This window comes from Mus caroli, chromosome 18 (assembly GCF_900094665.2).
Source record: "Mus caroli chromosome 18, CAROLI_EIJ_v1.1, whole genome shotgun sequence".
In the NCBI taxonomy this organism is placed as follows: Eukaryota; Metazoa; Chordata; class Mammalia; order Rodentia; family Muridae; genus Mus; species Mus caroli.
The window spans coordinates 31,098,443-31,122,325 of NC_034587.1; the positions used below are offsets into that span (position 1 = coordinate 31,098,443).

Here is a 23,883-nt window from a genome sequence, read left to right on the forward strand (position 1 = left end):
TTTTAAAAGCTATGCATCTCGGTACATAAATATAAGATGGAAAAAAAAGTGCTTTTTCATTACAAGTTTAAATACTGGGCATATACATGCACACGTGTGCATGTTTGTGCACATAGACCTACATGTGCGTGTGTTCTAATCTGCGTTGGTTATCAGGACAGTGCTAGCCTCCGATGTGTTTGGATGAATTCCTTCATCTTCTCTTGTGGAATAACAAGCAGAATTGGTGTTCGTTTGTTCTCCTTTGAAATGCTTGGTAGTATTGTACACTGAAGCCATCTGGTCTTGCGCTGGTCTCATCTTGGATGAGAGGGTTATTATTTACCATCATTACCATTATTACTTTACTTATTCATTTTACATCCTGCTCACTGCCCCTCTCCTGGTCACCTCCTCCCACAATCCTTGCCCCCCCTCCCCCTCCCCTTCTCCTCTGAGCTGGTAGGGACCCCCTGGGTATCCCCTATCCTCACACAATCTCCACGCATCAAGTGGATGAGAGAATTTTAAAAAACTATTACTGATTAATCTTTTATCACTTTATAATACTATTTGTGACAAAAACATAAAAATGAATTAAAATAATTCCCTAGATGTTAAAATTAACTCCTGTTGCTGGGGAAATGGCTCAGTAGGTAAGGACCCGTGTGCAAGCCTGAGGACCCGAGAGTAGCCCCCAACACCCATGTAAAAAGCCCGTGTGTCTGTGTCACCTGCACCTGCAACCTTTGTGCTGAGGGGAGGGGTGGGTGTGCAAAGGTGTAAGATAGACCTTTGGGGCTTCTAGTGGAAATAGCTAGTGAGCTCCAGGCTCAGAAAGAGACCCTGTCTCAGAGAAATATGGTAGAAGATGACAGAGCAGGTTACCTGACATCCTCCTCTGACCCTCACCCCTTTATGTACAGACACATATATCACATATATGTACACTACACATGTATATCACCCACACACAGGCACACTTCTGAATCTTTATTATATTTATTGGAAATATTAACATGCCAAAGTAATACTAATGTTGGCAAAATATTAAACATAGAAAGTAAATTGCTGCTTATATTCTAATGCTAATAATACTGGTTCCTCGTCCCAGAGAAGAGAGTCTGCAGGTAGACCCAAGTGACACTATGTGACCCTGCGCTCAAGTTATTTCTGATTGGTGAATAAAGATGCCAACAGCCAATAGGTGGGCAGAAGAGACATGGGCGGGGTTTAGGGTTCCTTCCTGGGTTGGGGGGGAAGGGGGTTAGAAGAAAACCACGAACGGGAGAAGAAGGTAAATGGAGGAGAAGCCACCATGGATTAGGTGAGTCGTGAAAATGTAGCCCTGAGGGCTAGCCAGTTGGAGTTAAGAGCAGCCCAGATGAAGCATAGTAACTAATAACTCAGGGTTATTGATAGGAAATAGACTGAATAACATAGAGGGTAGATATATGCCCAGCACTTGTGCTGATTAAGGCTTATTGTAAATATAAAGGGGGTGTGTGTCTTTTATCAGGGAACTAAATGGTTAAAAGTGGGGTAGAAATCCCAGATTGGGATAAATAAATTCTACAACAGTTCTTTTAAAATATTTATTGGTTCTCTCTCTCTCTCTCTCTCTCTCTCTCTCTCTCTCTCTCTCTCTCTCTCTGTGTGTGTGTGTATACATATACATGCATGACTTTATGTACAGTCCATATATTCTGGTGTCCAGAAGACAGTGGATCCCCTGAAACTGGAGTTACAGCAATACAGCAAGTTTGGAGTCATCTGAATCAGACGCTGGGAACTGAACCTGTGTCCTTTGCAAAAGCAGCAAGCACTTCTAACAGCAGAGGTGTCTCTCTGGTCCTTAGAACGCAGTGCCCAATGAAATACATGGGTCTCACTTTCCTAATCATTACATATATTATACCCAATTAAGAAATTTATTTTTGGATCAGTTCTCGGGTGTACTTCTTAAATCCCAGCACTCTGGAAGCAGAGGCAGATAAGATAGATAGATCTCTTTTAGTTGGAGGATAACCTGGTCTACATAGCAAGCTCCAGGCCAGCCAAGGCTACATTATAAGACCCTGTCAAAAAAGCTAAGCAAACAAAAAGAACAAGTTTTATATTGAGGAAACTAAAGAGATTGCTCCACAGTTAAGGCCTCTTGCTTCTCTTTCAGGGGATGAGAGTTTCGTTCCCAGCGCCCACTTCAGTGGCTCACAACTGCCTGTAACTTCAGCTTCAGTGGGCCTGATGCCTTTGCCTGCCTTCTACAGGCACCTGAATGTACACATACATGCACATATAAATAAGAAAAATAATTTTTTTTAATTTTACTGTTGGCTGGACATGGTAGTGCACCCCTTTAATCCCAGCACTCAGGAGGTAACAACAGGCAGATTTCTGTGAGTTTGTAGGGCCAGCCTGCCCTTCAAAGAGAGTTCCAGGACAATGAAAGCTACACAGTGAAACCTTATCTTTAAAAAAAAAAATTACTTGTTTTGTTAGAGTGAAGCAGTTTAATCCTGGCTCCATTGCCATTTTAATCCAGTTGGGTTTTAATGCTCCTTGTGCGCATAAGCAAGCAGGGACACAATGTACTGTGCTAAGTGAGGGTCACACTGACGTCCCAAAGCACCCTCACAGTTACAAATCTGGTGGTGACACATTTGGGCCCCTCGACTGTGTTGTTAAGTCAAAATGAGAAAACGACTTGGAAAAGGACACGTGACTTGATCTTTAGAGCCTTTTACTTCTCCAACACCAACCACGGAGCTTTAAAGACACAGAGACAACAGACTTCCTTTGCAGGCGAGCTCAACTTTCCTCTGTACAATATGGGAAGATCGACGGTAAAGGGCACACTGGGGACAAGAGCCAGCGCGTTGAGTACCTCAGACAGATTTCATTCAGGGAAAAAAATAATCTAAAATCTCATTTGATCTAAGCTACGTGTGGCCTAAAAATCCTCCCTGACCTTATTTCCCCTGACAAGAGTCAGGACATTTGACCCCAAACAGGGAGGGCTCTTTGGAGCTGAGCAGAAGCAAGGTGTCAATATCTACCCTCCACTGCCCCACAGAGAGGGAGGCAGACATAGATGGGCAGGAGATGGAGAGAGAAGGGCAGAGGCAGACACACAGACATGGAGCGTGGAGAGAAAAGTAAACACCAAACAAAAGCCACACCCTCTGCCTTCTGAACTGCATTTTAGTATACACACCTCAGCTCTGCCCCTATGGATGATTTTAAAAATGTATTCATTTTTCTTCCTAAATACTCTACCCTAGGACTTGTATATACCAGCTGGAGATCTACTCTGCTAGCCTTCAAAATGGCTTCCTTCACCAGAGATTACCTCTAGTCACACTCAAATTATCTTCCTCGATTTTTCCAAGGATCTGCTGTTGTTTGTTGAGAAGTAGCCACAGCTAGCCTTGAACTCACAGAGATCCACCCCTCTCTGCTGGGATTAAAGACATAACCATCACGCGTGGCCTTTATTATTGTTGTTAGAGACATTTTATTTTATTTTATAGTTTATTATTTTATTTATCTATGTGTCTGAGGATATATACTGACTGAAGTGACAACTACCTCACAGAGGTTCTGGAATCCCAATCTCTGTCCTCTGACAGAGCAGCCAAGACTTAACTGCTGAGTCATCTCTTCAGCCCCTCTCCTCTCTTAGTCAGCCCCACCTTGCCTGCTTGCCTGCCTGCCTGCCTGCCTGAACTGCGTCTTCCATATTTCTAGGCTGTAAGGGGTTAAGCATGCAAACACGGCATACAGATCTGCTTCTCATCTTTGCTAATTTACCCATTACTAGCTGATCTAATGATCTTGAACATCCTGATCTTTATTCTTTCACCCACAAAATGGGGTACCTACCATCCACCATACAGTGAACAAGTGGATTGAATAAGACAGCTTATAGACAGTCCTTGACATAGCGGTTACAGGTGCTAAAGTCTTGTGTTTGTAACTTGTACAGATAAGAGGCCATGTTTGTTTGTTTTGGGTTTTTTTAGTGTTATTTATTCATTTTGCTGCATGAAATAGGGTCACATGTCAGAGGTGCTCAATAAACTCTTGCTAAATGAGAAGGAGATGCTAACAGGTGTCCTTTGTGGTAAAGTTAAGGCTTGAATGTGAGCATGTAATATGTTTTCAGTTTTCCTTTCTTTTCCCATTTGGGTAGCTATGCTTGTGATGCCGAGCGAGCACTCACAGGAAGAGAGCTCACAGCCGTTTCCCAAAACACATCTAATCAGACTGGCCTTACGTTAATAAATCCTTTACACAGCATGCGTAAGCACAGGCGTCAAGGCAGAACAGAAACGATGTCAACAAAAGGGAACATCCTCGAGCAAATGCTTCCCAGAGCTCACTGCAGCTGACATGAAATTGCGTGGTAAAACGCCATCCCCCAAACCTTAGGTCATTTCTTTTAGAAACAGGGTTGACAGTCCAAGCATGGTAGCTCAGCTCTGTGAGGCCAGCACTCTAGAGTCGGGCAAGAGAAGCACAAGTTCGAGACCAGCCTGGCCTAGTACAGATCGAGTCCCAGCAGACTGGCGTGCTGTTCCTTCAGAAATCAGCAGACTATCCGCTAGGGGCTGGCACCACGGCTCAGCAGGCACAGGTGCTTGCTGCCAAGACTAAGAACCCAAGTTCAGTCCCCAGAATCCAAGGGGGGAGCAGGAGGCTTGGCCCCCACAGTTTGTCTTCTGACCTCTACATATAGCATACCCTGGCACAGTTCCCTCTACCCTGACACACACACACACACACACACACACACACACACACACACACACACACACACACACAAGGTGTACCTGCTGAACTAAGAAATCATATAACAGGAGGAGAAAGCAGGTTTGTGTATTTCCAAGTAATTCTAGATGGTTTACTTCTTTAAATTTACACTGATTTTTTTTTTTAATTACATTCTCTAGTATCCTAAAGTTCTAGATTCAAATCCTAGTCTGTTCTTGTCTTGACACTTGGTTTGGTCTCCTCATTAATTAAAAAGAAAGAAACAAAACTCTCTCCTATACAGTGTTACTAAGATTGTTTTGTCCCGAGGCAAAGCCAGCTCGGATTAAATAGAGATTCGAGGTGCAGACCCTGAAGGATCTGACAAACTGGAATTCATTGATACAAAGTCTCCCTTGCCCTGTGTTCAAAGCAGTAAGATCCCTCAGTGTTTCTCAAGGTCAACTCCATTTTCCTTTCTCTGCAAACCAGCTGTTCAAGGCAGGACAAGGGACCACAACACAACCCCTGATGCTTGGCTCTGTGGAGCTAAGTGACCAACCCACTGCATTCCAATTCATTTTCTCTGGAGGGGTCTGGGAGTTCCTCAGAAACCCTGGTCTCACAACAAACAAGGCCACACTTACAGAGGGCTTTCCCTGGCTGCCCTCTAGTTAGAAAACACACAGAGCCAAGAACTCCACATGCTCAACAGGGCACTTGGGGCCGCAGTGACTGTAGTTCCTTTGTCTCCTGCCTCACCTCCTCACCCGGCACCTGCTATAGCTACCCTGAACTCAGGCTGAAATCAAGAACCAGGAGAAACAGAGCCGTGCAGAGGCTTTCCACTCCAGACTTCACAGTCTGAGAGTAAACCAGAGCTGTGACTCTCATGTGCTGTCTGCTTCAGAAAACCTATGCCCGGAACAGAATTTGAAACAGCTCTAAACCCCCTGCCTGGGGAGGAGAAGTGAGGTACACTCGGGTTATATTTAACAGAGCATGTTTCTAACTTGAAATCAAATCACAGTACCTTGAATCCCGATGACAAACAAGTGCCCAGTCCCACCACTGGGCTTCCAAAGCACAAGGAGGTTCAAGAAGGGCTGGGGCCACAGCTGTGTGAACACAGCTGTCAAAGGCAAACACAAAGTACAGAAGCCTCCCAGGAGCAACGTTGCTCTGTCCCCAGCTCTCACCCAGAGGGACAGTACTCACTTTTAACAAGGAGCTAACCAAAGAGGTGAATGTCAGAGTCAGCTGGTCAATTTTAACTAAAAGAATAATTTAAAAGTAATATGGGAACACGGGTTGTTATGGCTGGTATATTTGACTTGGCAATAAGGATTTCATTTAACCTTTGAGGTAGTCTAAAGAATCTACTAAAACAGTTTTTTTTTTTTTGTAAATATAAAATGCTACATATCTCCAATGACAGCTTATACTTAAGCTGTTTGAAGTTGTCTTATGTCTATGAGTGTTTTCCCTGCATGCACGTTGGTGCCCAACGAGGTCAGCAGAGAGCATTAGATCCCTTAGGCCGGAGCCACTCACGGATGCGAGTCACCACGAAGGGACTGAGACTGGAACCTGGTCCTCTACAAGAGCGACAAGTGCTCTCAACCACTGAGCCAACGTTCTAGCCCCACAGATATATTTTACAGTGGGATGGTAGTTTTCATTAATCCGTGAGGTCTTTGAAGTGGCAACTACCACACCTATAGTTTCTCCTAAAGCCTTTGGTATCCTTGTGTGTGTGTGTGTGTGTGTGTGTGTGTGTGTGTGTGTGTTTGATCCTTGCAAACTCTGAGTCAGGTAAGCCAGGGAACAAAAGAGAATTTTTAGAGAGAAGAGGGGTTCCTTAAAGTTTATTCAACTCCTTTGTTTTATGGACAGTGGGGTAAGAGCCTGTGCTGCAAAGTCTGGTCTGTTAGACCAGGAATTATTTACAACCATACATCTTTCTCCCCTTGCCTCTTCCCTTTTCTTCACGTACCACAGCACCCTTTCCCAAGGGAGAGCCTTGGATAACCAGGCACCGAGCCACCTAAATTCTCCTCAGAGCATTCTCACACTCAGGCCGGAGACAAAGTGGAGAGCCAGATTTGACCTTATCTCAGTAGAGTCGCTTTAAGAAAGAAGAGCCCAAATCACATTCTGTCCAAAACAAAGTTAGCATCGCGTTAATTCTCCAGACACCATCTCCACAGCCAGCACAGAGCAGCTTAGGTTTAGAGTGCTTTGTTCTAGTGCCCTGGGAAGAGAATTAACACTAATGTCTTCCCTTTCCTGTCCTTGGCTGACCTGAAGAGGAGCCGCAAACACAAACAATCATGAAGAGACCAGCAGGTGTGAGCCCTGTCACACCCTCATCTTTTCCAAGTCTCCTTCCAGTCCCCAGTTTTTCCAGGCCCCAGCCCAGGGTAATTTTAATCCAGACATCCTCCAAGCTAAAGAACCCGTTCCTCTTAGCAATCACTCCACATCCTCTGGCCTTGGCTGCTTACCTAGAACACAAAGCCCCTGTCCTATCTCTGACCCTGCAAGGACTCTCCCTTTTCAGGATGAAAGTGTATGCTCCGCGGGCACTGTCTGTAACTTTCTCACACCGGGCTAACGTGGATGGGCACAGCCATCCTTTATGCCCACCTCTGAAAACTCAGCTCTGCTCACAGGGCAGAGAGAACATTGTTAGGCTCGACACTTGCTGGGGACTTGTGGATTTCTGGATCCAGAGTCCCGAGTCCACCTTGCTCAGTGACATCCCGTCCCCTCTCTGAGCCCACAGGCTTTTGTTCTTCTTTGTCCTCTCTGTTTCAGTTGGCTTCTTGACACTGGAGAATCTCTTGGCACTCTGTAAGGCTGGTCTGGTTCTGTCCCGTTACCTGCTCTATGAATCCCATTGAATACTTTCTAGTTCAGTGTTCTCAGCTCAGAGCCTTTTGAGACTCTCTCTGTTGGAGAAATGAATACATGTTTGAAACCATTTTTCCAGCATAATACATTCTTGACAATTATCTACTGGGCTTTTTAAAATTGCAACATAGAAACAATGAAATAAAATTAAAATAAAACAGATCTTCCTCCCCATTATCCATTCACTCAGAAACACTTCCCTTTGTAGGCGTCTACAATTACCAACTTGAAGCACAGCCCATCTGCATGTGTGTGCACACGGATACCCCACCCATGATTTCCGTGTCTTTTTATATATTGGGAGCATATGAGCCATTACCAGAGCCATGCTGCTTTGTCCCCTCCCCCATTCCTGCTTATGCTGTATTCCATAGAAAATTCTATATACTTATGGCAGCCACGTTGGCTCTGTGGTCCTCAGACAAGCCCAAACTCTACCTTTCTAACCTAAACACTCATGGTCATAGTATTGCCTAAAAGAACAGAGTGGGACACCCTCTGTAGAGCTCACACACAGAGACAGGCACACAGGAATGTCCACTAAACCTTAGTTAACAACATTCTCTTCACATGGTGGGCTCCTTGTGGAGGCTGGGTTTCCACGGCAAGTGTCAGGTGGCTGTGGCACTGTACTAACACAAACTCAAACCCTGCTCTCAGATTTCTTTTGACAGATACATCGTGTGCCTTCCTGGGTCAGTTTCTGACTACTGGGTATTTAGGTCTTTAGGATGATCCTACAACACAGCCTGCTCATGCTAGAGAGGAGACATTATTGAATTTACTAAGGAAGCCCTGATCCAGAGCCCTGGGGTCCCCGTGTTGTTGCTCAATAATGTTCTCCCCTTCTCTGCACCCTTGTCCTTTCTTCTCAGTTCTCTTTTTAAGGTCTTCTTGACATGAAAATGAACCCAGTAGGACCACCAACGAATTCCTTTGCATAGGGAAGCTCCCAGGCACAGAAGGAATGATTAATTATAGAAACTTGGAAATTGTCAGGTAGGTTTCCATTACAAATGTGTGGTAAGAAGTTATTTTACAATTCTGTCATAGGAAGGCCAGAGAGGGGCAGAGAACAATGCGCACTTGAAGTGTGTGTGTGTGTGTGTGTGTGTTCAGTGAGGACGACACAAAAGGAAACTTCTAGGGAACTGCTGCACAACACTGAGTGCATTGCACTGTCAAACTTACACTCAAAGTTGTAAAGACGCTATTCTTCATAGCATCTGTCTTCTTACCACAATTGAAAGACATTAGCTTGGACTAAAGTATACTCTAAAAAGCAGGAAGCCAATATGGAAGGAGATGTCTAACTGTGTTATTAGCACAGTTCACGACCAGCCTGGAACTCTATCTCAAGAAACAAAGGAAAGAAAACTGAACAGAGTGACTTGAGCTGCCTATTCTTTTGAATTCCCTTAACACTGAATCTTGTTCCGTGACAGGAAAGTCTCCAAGTTCCTCTCCATCCCTATTCATTTACTTACACAGGCTCTTCCCATCCCCCATTCCCCACTTCCAGCAGTCCAGTAACAGTCCTATTATCCTTACATGATGGCATCCAATATAAGAATAACTCAAACACTGACGGGATGGTTTTCAGAAGGAAACTAAAGTGGACTGGGGCCCCACTAAAGCCCATAAGATGTTCAACTTGCTTGAAATACCATCTCCAGGACAATAACCCAGGAGGCAGGGTAAACATCCCCACTTGACAGATGAAGAAACTGAGGCTCAAATTAGTTATGTGCCTTTTAAATACTGCGTACTTAATGACATGGACACCTGAGGCCAAACTCGGATTTACCAGATCTTCCAATATTTATTGGATCCACGTTGCCTTGGGTGGATGATACACCAGTCCCTGTTCACACTCACGGCTTCCCTTTTGTCTGCCTTACCATAAAAGAGCTGACGGCAATAAGCTATGCTGGGTTTCTACCAACTCCCACCTAACACACTGAGCAGCTAGAGCAAGTGTCCAATAAATGAAGCTTGCCTTTCTTGACATGAAAGCTTGAGCTGTCCAGAGCTACACTGCAGTAGATGAGCCTGCTCTTCCTGGCATCAAAGCTTTCTCCCTCTCTCCTGCTTTGGCTGGACCTACCCGATGTGCCCAACAGATATGCCAGGCTGCTACCCACAGGTGAATCGTTGGTTAGCTGTGTGGCAATGTCGCTCCCTTGTAGTTGGCTGATCAAGCTACTAATAATAAAGTGTTCGTGCCCAGGGTGATGGAATTTTGGAAGGAAATGGGTTTTCTCCCAGGTGTTACTAAGGACGCCCACTGGGAGTCTCAAGACAGGTGACGGCATCTCACCGCCATGGGGTAGGTTAACCATTTTCCCTTACTCTGCCAATCACAGATCCCAAAGAGGTAGTTCACAAACCAAATGTGTCACTCATTGAGCACACAAGTTTTTTTTTAAATGAAATTAATCACTAACACTTTAAATTTTAAAAAGTACATGTAAATATCCAGGTTTTATGGTTCCTAAAATGCTAGAAGATTCATGAAAAATAGCGGGTCTATTCTCCTGCTGCCATGACCCAGGTAGTAGCTGTCTGCCTGCACACCCAGCCCCAAGGATCTTCACTCCCATCCTTTTGGGCATGGTGTTCTCGGAGCCTTCCACAGAGCCGGAAGAATAATGGCATGGTCTCTGCTGCAGACAGTGCATCCCAGGGGACGCATTTAACTTCTTAGAAATATCACGGAAAGACACAGGAGCCGCAGTACCATCTAGATCACAGACCAGCCAGGCAGGGAGGCTGCAGAGATGGATGAGCTGGTGGTTTAGAGCACGTGCTGCTCTTGTCGAGGTTGGGTTTGGTTCCCTGTGCCCGAGCTGCAGTTTATAACAGCTCTTCTGTAGTCCCAGGTACAGGGGATGCGATGCCCTCTTCTGGCCTCCAGGGATGCCTGTCATGCACATGATACACATGCCTACATGCAGGCAAGCATTCATACACAGTAAATATATATTTTACAGGGAGACCATGCCCTTACTCTTCTGGCTCTATCTGGGTTCTGTCTCAATATTCTATTATCCCTACTGCCTACTTACAGCAGACAGTCCTGACAAGAACCCACCTGCCTGAGTTGCCAAGGCCTTATCAGAGACAGGCTGTGAAAATATGCGTATTTCCTGCCTGTGGCCTCCCCTCCCTGCTCCACGCACCGGGCTCGATCCACAGAGGCAGCTCTGATCTGCAGGAATGCTCTGGCTGCCTGCCCTGGCACTGAACTCTCCTGGGTGGGGCAGCGGGCTATGGGGTGCAGAGATTTGACTCTGGAATGTACTTCCTCATAGAGGTGCCAAGGCCTACGCTTGGCAGATTCTAAACACAAAGACCTTTAAGCTACCAGACATGTATTATTCTTGACTGAGAGGTGAATACAATTTTCTCCGAACTCAGAGAGCTGGGGTGCAGGTGAAGTGGGGCCAGTCATCTACTCAAAATAAATTGTTTTCTCTTCTGGGGGAATAAAAGAACATCTAAAGCAAAAGGTGCATTGTAAGCTAAAATGGAAAACTGACAAAAACTATCACAATTTGTTAATTACCCAAAAATGTAAAATGACAAGGTGAGGGGATATGCTGATAATTCCAACAACTGTAGTTCTGAAGCCTCAGGGAGCACATTAAAAGAATTCAATCCATAAAAAGCAACAGCTGAAGCCGGGCGTGGTGGCGCACGCCTTTAATCCCAGCACTCGGGAGGCAGAGGCAGGCGGATTTATGAGTTCGAGGCCAGCCTGGTCTACAAAGTGAGTTCCAGGACAGCCAGGGCTACACAGAGAAACCCTGTCTCGAAAAACCAAAAAAAAAAAAAAAAAAAAGCAACAGCTAGACTTATTACAGAAAAAAAAACACACACCTCTGTCTTCTCTAACCTATAACTCCACTTCCGCCATATGCAGGGAGAGTCTTAAAACAATGACTCTGTATTTTAAAAAATTGTTAGGCTTGGTCTGGTAGAACAGACCGAGACCAGCCTGGACAACTTATCAAGACCCTGGCCCAAAACAAATACACACACACACATGCACACAAAATATTATGATTATGTTTTAATTATATGTAGGTGTGTTTGCATATGGCTTTGGGGCTGGAGTTACAGGTGGTTGTGAGCCACCTGCCGCGAGTGCTGAAACCCTAACCTGGGTCCTCGGGAAGAACAGCAAGTACTCTTTACTGCTAAGTCACCTCTCCAGTCCCCCAAAATAAAAATTAGGAAGAAACGGGGATATAGATCAGTGGTAGGGCATGCAGACCTAGATTCAACCCCCAAAACTGGAGGAAAAAAAAGATTCCATTTCTGCCATTTTGTCAAAGTTTTCAAATATTTTAAATAACTATAGCAAGGTTATTTATTTAGGTGATACTTTCGTTTCCTTTAGCCAGTGAAAATTTGTAAGCTTCTCTCTCCCACCCCATCTCCCCACCCACGCCAACTGGAGGGATAAAATCCAGGGCCCTGATACACTTTACCAATGCACTATATCCCAGCCTAGTTTAAAAAAAAAAAATCAAATGAGAACTGTTTCTTTCCTGGCCAGTTACTGATGACTGTGTCCTAGCAACGGAGATTTGAGAGAAAGCCTGAGCCAGGGAAACCGGTGTGGGAGGGAGAGGAGCAGGCAGGCTTCTGGCAAGATGGACTCTGGGCCGCTGGCATTCTGAGCCTAGGAGGCCTTATTGTAGACCCATCTCGGTCTCTCTCGGAGCAGCTCTCTGAGATGGCCCTCCTCCACAGGGTCCAGTGGGGGCGGGGGTTTGAACAGAAAAGCTCCCAGTGATGGGTGTAAGGGCCAGGGAGATCTCTTCAAATGTTTGCTTCAACTTAGGAGGCCAGCACCACTCATCCTTCTCAGGGTGCGGCCCCTAGACAGTTGTCCTTGCTCAGTGGGTGATCTCACATGCATGTGCATATGGGCACATTCATTAGACTCAGTGAGATAAAGAAACAAAACAGCAAAAAACCTAAAAGGAGGACATGAAGATGGGGAAAAAATGGTGTTTCAGAAGTACTATAGAGTGGGAAATTCGCTTATTAATCGTAAGCATGGGACAGTTAGCACAACAGGCTAACTTCATGCTACTCACATAAAAATGGCATTATAATATATTAAAATAAAACCTAACTAAGACCAGCAGTTACAAGACTGGAAGTTCATGCCTAAGACACTGACTTACATGAAATACTATGTAATTGCAGAAAAGGCTCTCTGGGAGAGCCTGGACTAACTCAGTTCTCCTTGTCTGCACTTTTGAAAACTAACTGCCAAGTGTGTAGGAGGCCTCGTGGGCTTGAGTTAGGAAGCATCTGACACACCCAGCCCTTATTCCTGCGCCTCCCAGGAAAGGTGACATCGTGAGTCAAAGATGTCCTTTCCAGGACAGTTGAGCTCTTCTCTTCTTCCCAGAACACCCGATGCCTGTCAAGCCTGAGCTTCAGCCCGGGGGCCTCATGGGACCATTTGAGTACAGAATACAAAGTTATGTTGCCTTTTGGAGTCCCTCAGGTGTGGCAGAGTGAAGCGAGCTCCGTTAAGATTCTACCTGCCCCGGGGAAGCTTCGTTATGCACTGAGAGTCCAGCCCACAGGGGATTGATTCTAAGCCTCTCTTTCCCTTCCCTTCCTGCTTAAGTAGTAAATAATGCATCCACTTCATGGCACTGTCTCTGTGTGCTCTAACTCACAGGGCTCGTGACACGCAGTAAATTCAGGGCACAGCAGACCTGCTCCACGGTACTCTTGACCTGTCCTTGGAATCTTACAGTCCTTTTCAGAGAAATGGGGGTCATAGTAAGATACTCTGCTGCAAATTTAACTCGTGGTTTATTTTTGCCACTACAGAATCATCATAAAGGATTGTGTCTTCAAGACTAATGGGAGGAGGAGACCTAAAGTCAGAGAGATTAAACTGACTTTAGAAATGGTAAATCAGATGTCATTCCTACATCCAGGAAATCAAACAACAAACTCACGTACTTCCTTCATGGGCTTGGTGTGAGGACAGAAAGAAGCAGTGAATGTCAAAATGTTACATCATGTCGGGCTCGGTGGCAAATGCCTTTTAATCCCAGCACTTGGGAGGCAGAGGCAGGCAGATTTCTGAGTTTGAGGCCAGCCTGGTCTACAAAGTGAGTTCCAGGACAGCCAGAGCTATACAAGAAAGACTGGCAAGGGAAGGGAAGGGAAGGGAAGGGAAGGGAATGGAAGCCACACACAGACAGGCAGGTAGGCAGGCAGGCTACAACAGCTCTCACACAATAGCTAAATGTTGGTTCTTAACATCTCACTTCAAAGAATGCAGTAGAAAGACTCAAAAAACAAAAACCACCCAGGGTTTCTGTCCCTAAATAGACATTGCCCCACCTCCTTATAGCTCCAAGGACCATGCTTTCCTTCCTTTGCTGTAAAATGGAAATATGCTTTTATCAGTGCCCTGCCTTGCAGGGTTATTATGAGGCTGAAAGGAGATGCTGTGTGTGTAAGGGCTCAGAGAGGACCAGACAAGGCCTGGAGAGGTGTTTGGCAAGAAACTCCTGTGAGCTTTGAGCACCAAACGTTAAAACTGACCGGGTGGCTTTATTTAAAAAATGGTATGTATTAGCAGTGTAAGATAGCTAAACACAATATCCACCAACACCAACATAGAGAAAACCGATAAGCGTTAGCCTGAATACTCAGCCTTTAGTGCTCTGCACACAAAGCTGATGAAAGGGACCAAGAGCACATCCCATGACCTACTCACACAACATTAAAAACATACAATTAAACGTGCTCAGAAAAAAAAAAAGCTCTACACGCAGCCAAGTTACAAAGAAGAGTAAATAACTCCCATGAGTTAACCAGTGTCCTCTGACAGGGGAGACGGATGCTGAGGGTATGATTAGGAGCCGCTGGAGGAGTCTGAGCATCGCTACTGTGGTTAAACGTCATAGGCACATGGATACCCACAATCAAATACGAAGGTGTAGCTGTGACTTCATGTACTTCTATATTATGTTTCATGATAAAAATAAAGACTAGTAATTAAAAAAAGAAAAGCTGTTCTGGGCTCCATGCAATTATATCAACAATGCTTTATTATATTTAAAGGAATCCTTTTATTAGAAGTTATTCTGGTTCAATCTCAGAGGCACTAAATTAGGAAATCACTGACTTCAAGCTTCTCTGAAAACAAAGTTTAATCATTAAGGAAGGCAGAGGAGTTTATTCTAGGGACTGTTCCACCTGCTCATTGGTAATTACCAATTACATCCAGGTGTGGTGGTCACGCATGTAATCCCAGCACTTGGGTGGTGGAGGCGAAAGATCACGAGTTCAAGGCCAGCTCTGTCTACATAGTCTAGGCACAGCTGGGCTATATGAGGCCCTGTTCCTCCAAAACACAGAAAATAACAATAATAATGTTAATAATAGTCCCTGATTGTTTGAAACTTGCCAGACTCAGACCAACATTTCTAGTGCTAGAAGCAGAGAGACAAGCTGGGGAGAGGGCTGGAGGCCAAAGCGTTTGCAGTGCAAGTCTGAGGACCTGGGTCCCATCCCTCTGGCCCCGAGTAAAGGCTGGGTGTGGCAGTGCACCTGTAGCCCATTGTTCCTACAATAAAATGGGAGGCAGAGTCAAGATGATCGACAGAAGGTCACAGGTCTGCTAGTCTGAAAAGAGACCCCTTCTCAGACAAGACAGAAAGTGAGGACCAACACCCAAGGTTGTCCCAACCTCCACATGTGCATTGCCATGTGTGTACCCTCATTCATATATACAAAATGTTAGCATATACATACACACATACAAACATGCATATCACGTGCTCAAAATAAAATAAAAAGGATTATGTAACTCCAGTCACCACCTGAACGCATTTCACACACCAGCCTAGAAGAAAATGACAAATTGCTTGAAAGCCTTTGGGTTCGGTGACTACTCACCAGTGGGCTGCGTCTGTGCTACCCTCTTGGGGTAAGTCTTGCTTCGACTTCTCACCACGTTCTGATTGGGCCGGGGAAGTTGGATAGAAAGATCTCGGCTCATTTGCAAAGCTGTCCTGCCACTTGAAAATGCGACACTTTGATTAGCAAAAGTAGAACCAGATGGCCACGGAATTAAATACAGCCCAGCCAGAGGATCTTGCAAAGAAAAACGAAGGAAAAAAAAAGAAAACAACAACACAGATTCAACAGGCCATAAGCATGCAGGCTTTTAACTGAAGTCCATTATACTACTACCAAGAAGGCGGCACTAAACTAAAGGAGGGACTTAGAGCATGGGAAAAGAAGAGCTTGCTAAGGGACCAGAATGGAGGAAGGGTTACCAAAGATTAGGTTCCGTGGAAGAACAGGCTAAAAATGGACGTTGCTGATGGCCTTGGGGTCCACAGCCAAAACCCAGACAAGTCATGATGGGGGAACCATGCAGGGGGTAACTCTACAAGACGGTCCCATGCTCACACAGCAAGTGGGATGGTATCGCCGGCAATATCAGTGAAATTTTTACTAAGCTCTGGGACGGTCAGTCATTTATTATATCTCTTTACTTAACAAACCATGTGTTCAGGTAGAGAAAACAGGTCTAGCAGCCTACGCAGGCCTGATTCTCCAAAGATCGTGTGAGGATCTGGACCCTAAGCTTCCTCCCCACCCCCACCCCTTCTCTGTCTCCCTGTCTCCCTGTCTCTCTGTCTCTCTATCTCTCTTTCTCTCTCTCTCTCCCTCTCTCTCTCTCTCTCTCTCTCTCTCTCTCACACACACACACACACACACACACACACACACAGTCTGATATGTTGACTGTTTGTGGCCCCAAATAAGAGATGATTAGGTCGTGAGGTTAATAACCTCTGCAGTGGATAAATCCACTGGTTAGTTTATAGCCCCCAACTGACTGCTAGGAGGTGGGTGTTGGCTGAAGGAAGCAGGTAACTGAGGGGCCTTTCGAGTGAATGTGTATCTATCGGACTGGATCTATCTCCTCCTCTCTCTTCCTCCCATCCCGCCCCCATCCTCTTTAGCATGAGGTCATCAGTGTGCCCCGCCCTACGCTCCCACTTTCACAATGCTTCTACCAAGGATCCAAAGCAATAACCCAGCTCTCCTTCAACCTAAATCTCTGAAACTACAAACCAAAATAAACCTTTCACCCTCTAACTTAGAGGCTATGTGCACAGGCTATGAGCTTTTCCTGAAAAGCTTTAAGAATTCCATAGAGAGATAGAACATGCTCCATTATTATTTGGAACATGAAGATTAAGACCACCAACTCCAGACTTTCTCTAGTGTCAAAAAGGCTTGGATAGTGTATACCTCACTGCATAGAGGAAAAACCATTTGTCATAAAAATATAACTAAATATGCAGACCACTGGGGCATTTTTATAATGAGATTATACTTTATTATTCAATTTTTCTTCATAGTTTCTCTCTCAGGAACAGAGTAATAAGAAAATAATGCCCCAAGATTAATAAGACTAAGGCCCAGAAACGTCAACTAATCTATTACAGGCTACACAAAACCCAGGTCTGGAACGGGTCTTGGGCTTCCCGTCTGGTCAGTACGGATCAGTCTGCAGACACGGAGGGACAGAACACTTAGCTATTTAATTTGAAACTCCAAACCCCATGGAAAACTCAGTGCTGCCTTTTCCTAACTGTTTGGTCCATGAAGGTTTGTTTGTTTGTTTAAAATCTCTACTGCCCGTTTTCTGTCACCTACATTAGGCTGCACCTCTGTGGCGTTAGTGATGGGTATGCACTTAGGAGGTACCCCACTTCCATGCCTCCTCACACCTTGGCACTGCACCTTCTTTGTTCTGTCTGGCAAAGCCACAGTTACTTTAGCATCAAAGCGAAGTAGAGGCAAGCAGAGAAAGTCACATGGCCTTCAGATACCAGATTTGCTGCTTGCGGGTCCTTGGCTTAATTACTTTCCCAGGGGAGTGCTCCAATTTCTATTCTATAACTGAGATACCTCTTTGGTGGGCCACTGTGCAGATCAAATAAGCAGGGCTTGGGAAAGCACCTGACACCAAGGAGGAGATCCTGAGAACGGGGTCTCTTACACGTCATGAAATCCGAGCCACAGATTATGCTTCAATCCTACCGAGAGAACTCCGCTCCTCAGCCCTCCTCTGAAATTCCTGCAACTCACTCGCCCTTTCAAGGAGCTTAGCAACAGTTAAGGGGAAAGGCTAATTTTCAAGGGACTCCAAAATGGAGATATCAATATGTAACAAAATATGTAATTAGTTGAAGATTTAATCAGTCTCCATTTCAGATTACTGGTTCCTCAAAAACAAGAGAATAAAGCATCAGATTTGGGCTCAGCCTTCTTCCTAATTTAATTTTGAGACCTGATTGTCCCACATCATTTAAAAATGTTTGGCTTTCCCTTCTTAAGTAGTTTTTCTTCCCTTCATAACTAGTTTTCCAAAAAGATGAAAGATCAACCTGGTGTTTTGCAAGCCCCAAGACAGAAGAGAGAGAGTAAAGACTAGAGCCTGTCTTCCTCCACTTATATACACAGCACAAGGACCCCTACAAAAACCACACACACACACCCCACACCACATACACACACGGGCATACACACACACACACACACACACACACACACACACACACACAGAGGCATCCACATTCACACACTGCAGCTCCTGGGACACGACTCCTTTGCCTCCATCTCACAGCCTGCAGGAAGTGACTTTTGTACTCCAGAACTACTACAGGGCATCTCCAGATTACTTTAACCAAGAGGCAGGCCCATGATACTGGTTAAAAGGATGTTAGTTTGCCAACTCTTGCCTCTAAACAGCCTACATTAGTGCCCACCCAGCAATCCTGTCCTGCCTGACCTCTAACCAGACAGATGAAACACCTCTCTCCCACAGGTGGCACTGAAGTTAGTGCTTCTTATACACAAATAGATTTGGGTCTCATTAAGATTTAACAGGCAGCTAACATTAGCCATGAAATCAGAGCAGATTTAGCAGAGCGTCCAATTCTGCAAAGGTTACCTTTAATTGCTTTCTTGGAAAAATTATATTTAATATGCAAAATCCAATAAAAATAATTTCTAATAGTGATTCCCAGTAGCCATAATATTTGCATTTCAATAGACTTGAGGAAGTCAGGTGTGGCTATATTTGCAGAAGCCAGCTACCTCCAGCATATGCTGAACAGCACAACTATAATTTTGATCATCTAAACACTAATAAGACAGATGCCCTCACACTAGCTGCAGCCCGTTGACGAGGAGACAGGTTGGCAATACCGTGATTGGAAAAGCAGCACAAATACTAATTACTACCCATTCTTCTCAGAGTAAGGAAAGTTCTGCCTTCTTACATCTCATGATTATATTCTTGTCTAAGGAAGAGTTCTGAAAAGCTAAAGGCTAAATATCTACACATCAACAAAAACCTTCATACAAAACCAGAAGTACCTCAAATTTAGTCCTTAGGAGAATAAATATCCTACTGGATACCACGGTCACAGGAAGTACTGAACACCGACTGTTGATCATTCTTACTGGTTGTCTCTTGTCTCAGATTTGACACTTCAAAGTGGGTCATTAAAAGAGAAGAACTAAGATCTGGCATACTGTAGACTTATAAACCCAACTTTCCTTTTTAAGTCTTCTGTGGGAGCAGCTCATCCACTGGTGTCCCTCATCAGCCAATGGAGTAGCCTCACTGGTGTCCCTCACCAGCAGATAGAGTAGCCTCACTGGTGTCCCTCATCAGCAGATGGAGTAGCCTCACTGGTGTCCCTCATCAGCAGATGGAGTAGCCTCACTGGTGTCCCTCATCAGCAGATGGAGCAGCCTCACTGGTGTCCCTCATCAGCAGATGGAGTAGCCTCCCAACCCCAGGCAGCACTTCTGCACCCTGCTTGGCTTCACCAGACCTGGGGGCTGCTTCTGCTGCATTTCTTTGATGGCAGAGTGGTTCGAGTTGAGTCTTTGTGTATCGGGAGCCCTGAAGGTGTTTCTCACACACCACACACCACAGCTCTCTACTGGACAGAAATAACTCCACCAAAACAAATGCTCTTTAAAAATACAGAGCTCATTCCCACTTTTAAGGCTGGTATTGCAGTAAGAACTAAGCACCTAGCTGCATGGTGGTCAACGTTTTCTCTCCATACACTGAGCCTGTCTACCAAGCCGAAAGTACAAGCCACAGGGTCGTGGATCCCACTGCTTCCTAGCCAGGTCACTGTGAAAAGTCCCTTAAGCTTCCCTGAGTCTCCATTTCCTCAGTGTAGGTAATATCACAGAAGACGGTGATGACTAACGGAAGAAATATTAAGTAGTAAACAATAATGGTCTAACACCAAACAAGCTTAATGTGTAATTAGCAGTACTATAAGCAGGTTTATACATATAATTCTGTAAAGACTTGTCTCATGTAAAGACATGTAAAGACATGTACTCACGTAAAGACATGTCTTGATGTAGAATATAGATGATATACTGTGTTCAACAAGGAATCAACTGAATATTCTAACTTCACAGTCAGTCAGTTACAATCCAGAATATCTGCTTTGTTTTATAATCACGGAACATAATTGGAAATAACTTATAATTATAGCAAAACAAAATCCTGAATTAATAAAGTCTACTTTGCTCTGAAAGCCCATAACTTTACATAGCTAATAGAGATATTAAATACATTTAAAACTGGAAAATCATTTCTGTCAGGAAAGATTTATTTATACAGCACATTGGCACTGCTGCAGGGGAGGGGGGAACTCACATATTTCATTATGCCTGCATATAGGTACTAAATTAAAACCCTATTTACATACACAAACCCTAAGGGGGGAAATGTCACTTACCTGTACCGATGTTTATAACTTATGGACCCAAACTTGCTGAGTTTTCTTGATAATGAATTTGACTCTGTGTCCGGCATTCTAGTTAAGTTTAAAAAGAAAACCAAAGACTTTTAAATACAAGTACTTATACAATATATGAACACAAAGCTGTACAGGAAACTATTTAATAGAGATAGTCAAAATATTTTCCTTATTCTACATATTAGAAAGAAAAGAATCGGCTATTATTTTAAAGTTTATGTTTAATTATGTTTGCGTGTTTGTGCCTGCATGTATGTGCATGTGAATATGGGTGCCCATGGAGGCCAGAAAAGGGCATCAAGTACCCTGGATCTTGAACTAAAGTCAGTTGTAAGCTGCCTGACACTGAGTTCTGGAAATGCTCTGTAAGACAGCAGGCTCCCTGAACAACTGAGTCACATGTCCAGGTCAAGATCCACAACCAGTTACTTAAGCTAGATCTGAAACACAACTCACTTTGGAATATCAGGTGTGGAAATATCAAATATTCACTTTCTGACATTCTCTAGGAAAGGTTAAATGTCAGTTTACTGCGCTCTTTCTTATACTTCCTTGGGAATTCTGTCACCATTCTAATTTACTCATGTAACGGCTGGATGGCAGCTAATCACATCAGATGCTGCTGGGTCACTCTTGTTGTACAATATACTCCAGTATTTTCCATGTTGTACAACATATTCCAGTGTTTTCCATTTTGCGCAATATATTCCAATATTTTCCATGTCAGGGCGCTCTGAACAGACACACCAGCCTGGGCCCCAGAAGGTGGGAAAGTCCTAGGCTTCTGGGTCACTTCTCTCCCCTAATAGGCTAGTACAAACTGTTCAAAGGACAAGGCCTCACTGTGTAGCCCAGGCTGGCCTGAGATTCACTATGTAGATCAGGTTGGCCTGGAACTCAGAGATCTTCTTGCCTCTGCCTCCCTTGCTGGGACAGAGGCGTGTGCCTGCAGTCATTCTGTGATAGTCCCAATACGGGCGAAACTGCTCCACATAAAGAGTTTGGGAATAAGAGGAAGAGGCCCATCCTGAGTCAATAAACAATGTGCTATCAACTGACATTGCTTTGTTTTGGTTTAAACTTCACAACACAAGGCCATAAAACAATAATTAATAAGAGTAATAATAACTTTAATAATATACAAAGTGTACCTACTGAGCCAAGTGCAGTGATACATGCCTGCAATCCCAGTATGTGAGAGGCAGAGGCAGGAGGATTACCCCATCTGCACTGAGATACCTCAAAGGCATCTCCTCTGTAGTCCATTCACAGCAAAACACCGAATTTCCATCCATGCCGCACAGATGCTACGTAATTCTGTAGTTTTTGCATAAAGTTTCTAAAATCCATCCCTGAATCTTTCTCACAGTATGAGCCAAGATCTATCTGAACGTAAATGTGTACATGGAGGTAATGCACAGATGTGCACAGATCTGCACAGATGTGCATCAGTGCAATCAAGAGACTGAGGAGCTGAATAAATTACTGAAACACTTCTACCTTCATGGAACAGAATACCTGTCGTGGAAGTCAAACACCGCTTTCATTTACTCTAAGAGGACAAAACATCCCATGAACATACCTGAAAAACGTATGGTGCTCTACGCTGCATTTCCAGAGGTGCTTGCAAGCAGTTTTGCTTCGAGCTTCAAAAAAGAATGAGGTTTCATTACACTGCAAGAGACAGGCAGAAAACACTGATCACTGGTTGGGACACTTCAGATGGCAGGCCTCCTTCAGGGAACAGAAACTCGGATAACGGAGATTAGCGCCGAAAGGTGGCTGTTTTTGGAAGGTTACATTAAAAATTACTTTCCAGCCGGGCGTGGTGGCTCACGCCTTTAATCCCAGCACTCGGGAGGCAGAGGCAGGCGGATTTCTGAGTTTGAGGCCAGCCTGGGCTACTAAGTGAGTTCCAGGACAGCCAGGGCTATACAGAGAAACCCTGTCTCGAAAAACCAAAAAAAAAAAAAAAAAAAAAATTTACTTTCCATGCTAGGCAGTGGTGGCACAGGCAGATCTCTGTGAGTTCGAGGCCAGGCTGGTGTATAGAGTGAGTTCCAGGACAGCCAAGACTACACAGTAAAACCCTGTCTCAAAACACAACAATAAAACTACTTTCCACTGACTACAATTATGAAACATGACTTCTATTTAAATCTCAATGCAGTTATCTTTATTATCTTTATTATCCGCACCATCTCATGATTACGGATAATCCACGCAATGGCACAGGAAACCTACAAGACTGGCCATCAGAAGCAGCCCCTGTGCACACAAAAACCTTGTGGAATTCAGCTCCTAATGAAGAGGGAGATATCCACATATACAATGCTTAACCCTGCTGCTTCAGAGGAGAAGCCACACTTAAACTGTCAGGAGAGTCTCAGGGAAAACCAGTGAGGGAGGGGGGCAGCCCCCAGTGCACTGAACTATCAGGTGGATCAAATTAAAGTATATGAAAGATGTAACATGTCATGAAATAGGTACACAAGAATCTTTAACTGACATCTTAATCTAGTGGTTATTTAATATATAAGTAACTAAAAACACATTAAAGATAACGTGTGTGTGTGTGTGTGTGTGTGTGTGTGTGTGTGTGTATGAGATGCTACTTTAAATGATTAAACAGAAAATAAAGCAGAAACTGAATGAGCATCATAAGCCCTATGAGGTTAGACATTGATAATTTAGCTTCAAATTTAAAAGTCAAACACCAGTATGGGCAGTGCATGGGAGTAACTGGAATATCCGCCCACCATTTTAACAAGGAATCTGACATTGTGTACATGCATGAAGTCCTCCCAAGCCCAACTGGAATGACGCTGCCAACTCAGGAATGTATGTGTAAACTGTGGGACACGGCAGAAGTTATGGCCCCCATTCATATTACAGCAGAGTTAGCTCCACATCAGAACCTTATGAAGCAAAGGAAAGACTTTAGGGAGATTCTCAGGTGCTCTGTTTGGGTGTTACCATTAGTAAGCAGCAAACGGGGGAAACTGGAGAAAATGAGCGGTAAGGTCAGGACAAGATAATGGGTTGAAATGCTCACGGAATGCCAAGTGAGGCAGTAAGGACACAGGTGCCCCACTCAAAAGAGAGATCACAGCTTCTCATGCAAGCATTGTCCCCTGAGAACACAGAGATGACCAGACCAGAGGCAAGTGTTAAAGGTAAGCCACGGGATGAATCTTGTGAGATGGGTCTAGATGAGCCAGGAGGCCATGTGTCAGAGAGGCTGGGGAGAGACGTCTCAAGAGACATAGGAAGGTCAAGTGGCTTTCAAAGACAGTCACTGCTCTGCACAGGGAGACGATCTGGTGCTAGAAGTGCTAGAAGTTAAAGATGAGGAAGA

At 44.4% G+C, this 23,883-nt stretch overlaps 1 protein-coding gene across 3 annotated transcripts in view; it reads right to left on the bottom strand.

Annotated features, from left to right (window-relative positions):
* The window catches only part of Epb41l4a (erythrocyte membrane protein band 4.1 like 4A), a 205,767-nt gene that overhangs the window by 40,960 nt on the left and 140,924 nt on the right, over positions 1-23,883 (bottom strand). For all 3 annotated transcript variants that reach the window (XM_021150640.2, XM_021150638.2, XM_029472150.1), the window contains exons 11-13: positions 22,108-22,199; positions 20,505-20,582; positions 15,601-15,722 (exon numbers count right to left, since the gene is read on the bottom strand). In XM_021150640.2, the coding sequence (XP_021006299.1) occupies positions 15,601-15,722; positions 20,505-20,582; positions 22,108-22,199 (292 nt within the window). The remainder of the gene's footprint in view (positions 1-15,600; positions 15,723-20,504; positions 20,583-22,107; positions 22,200-23,883) is intronic.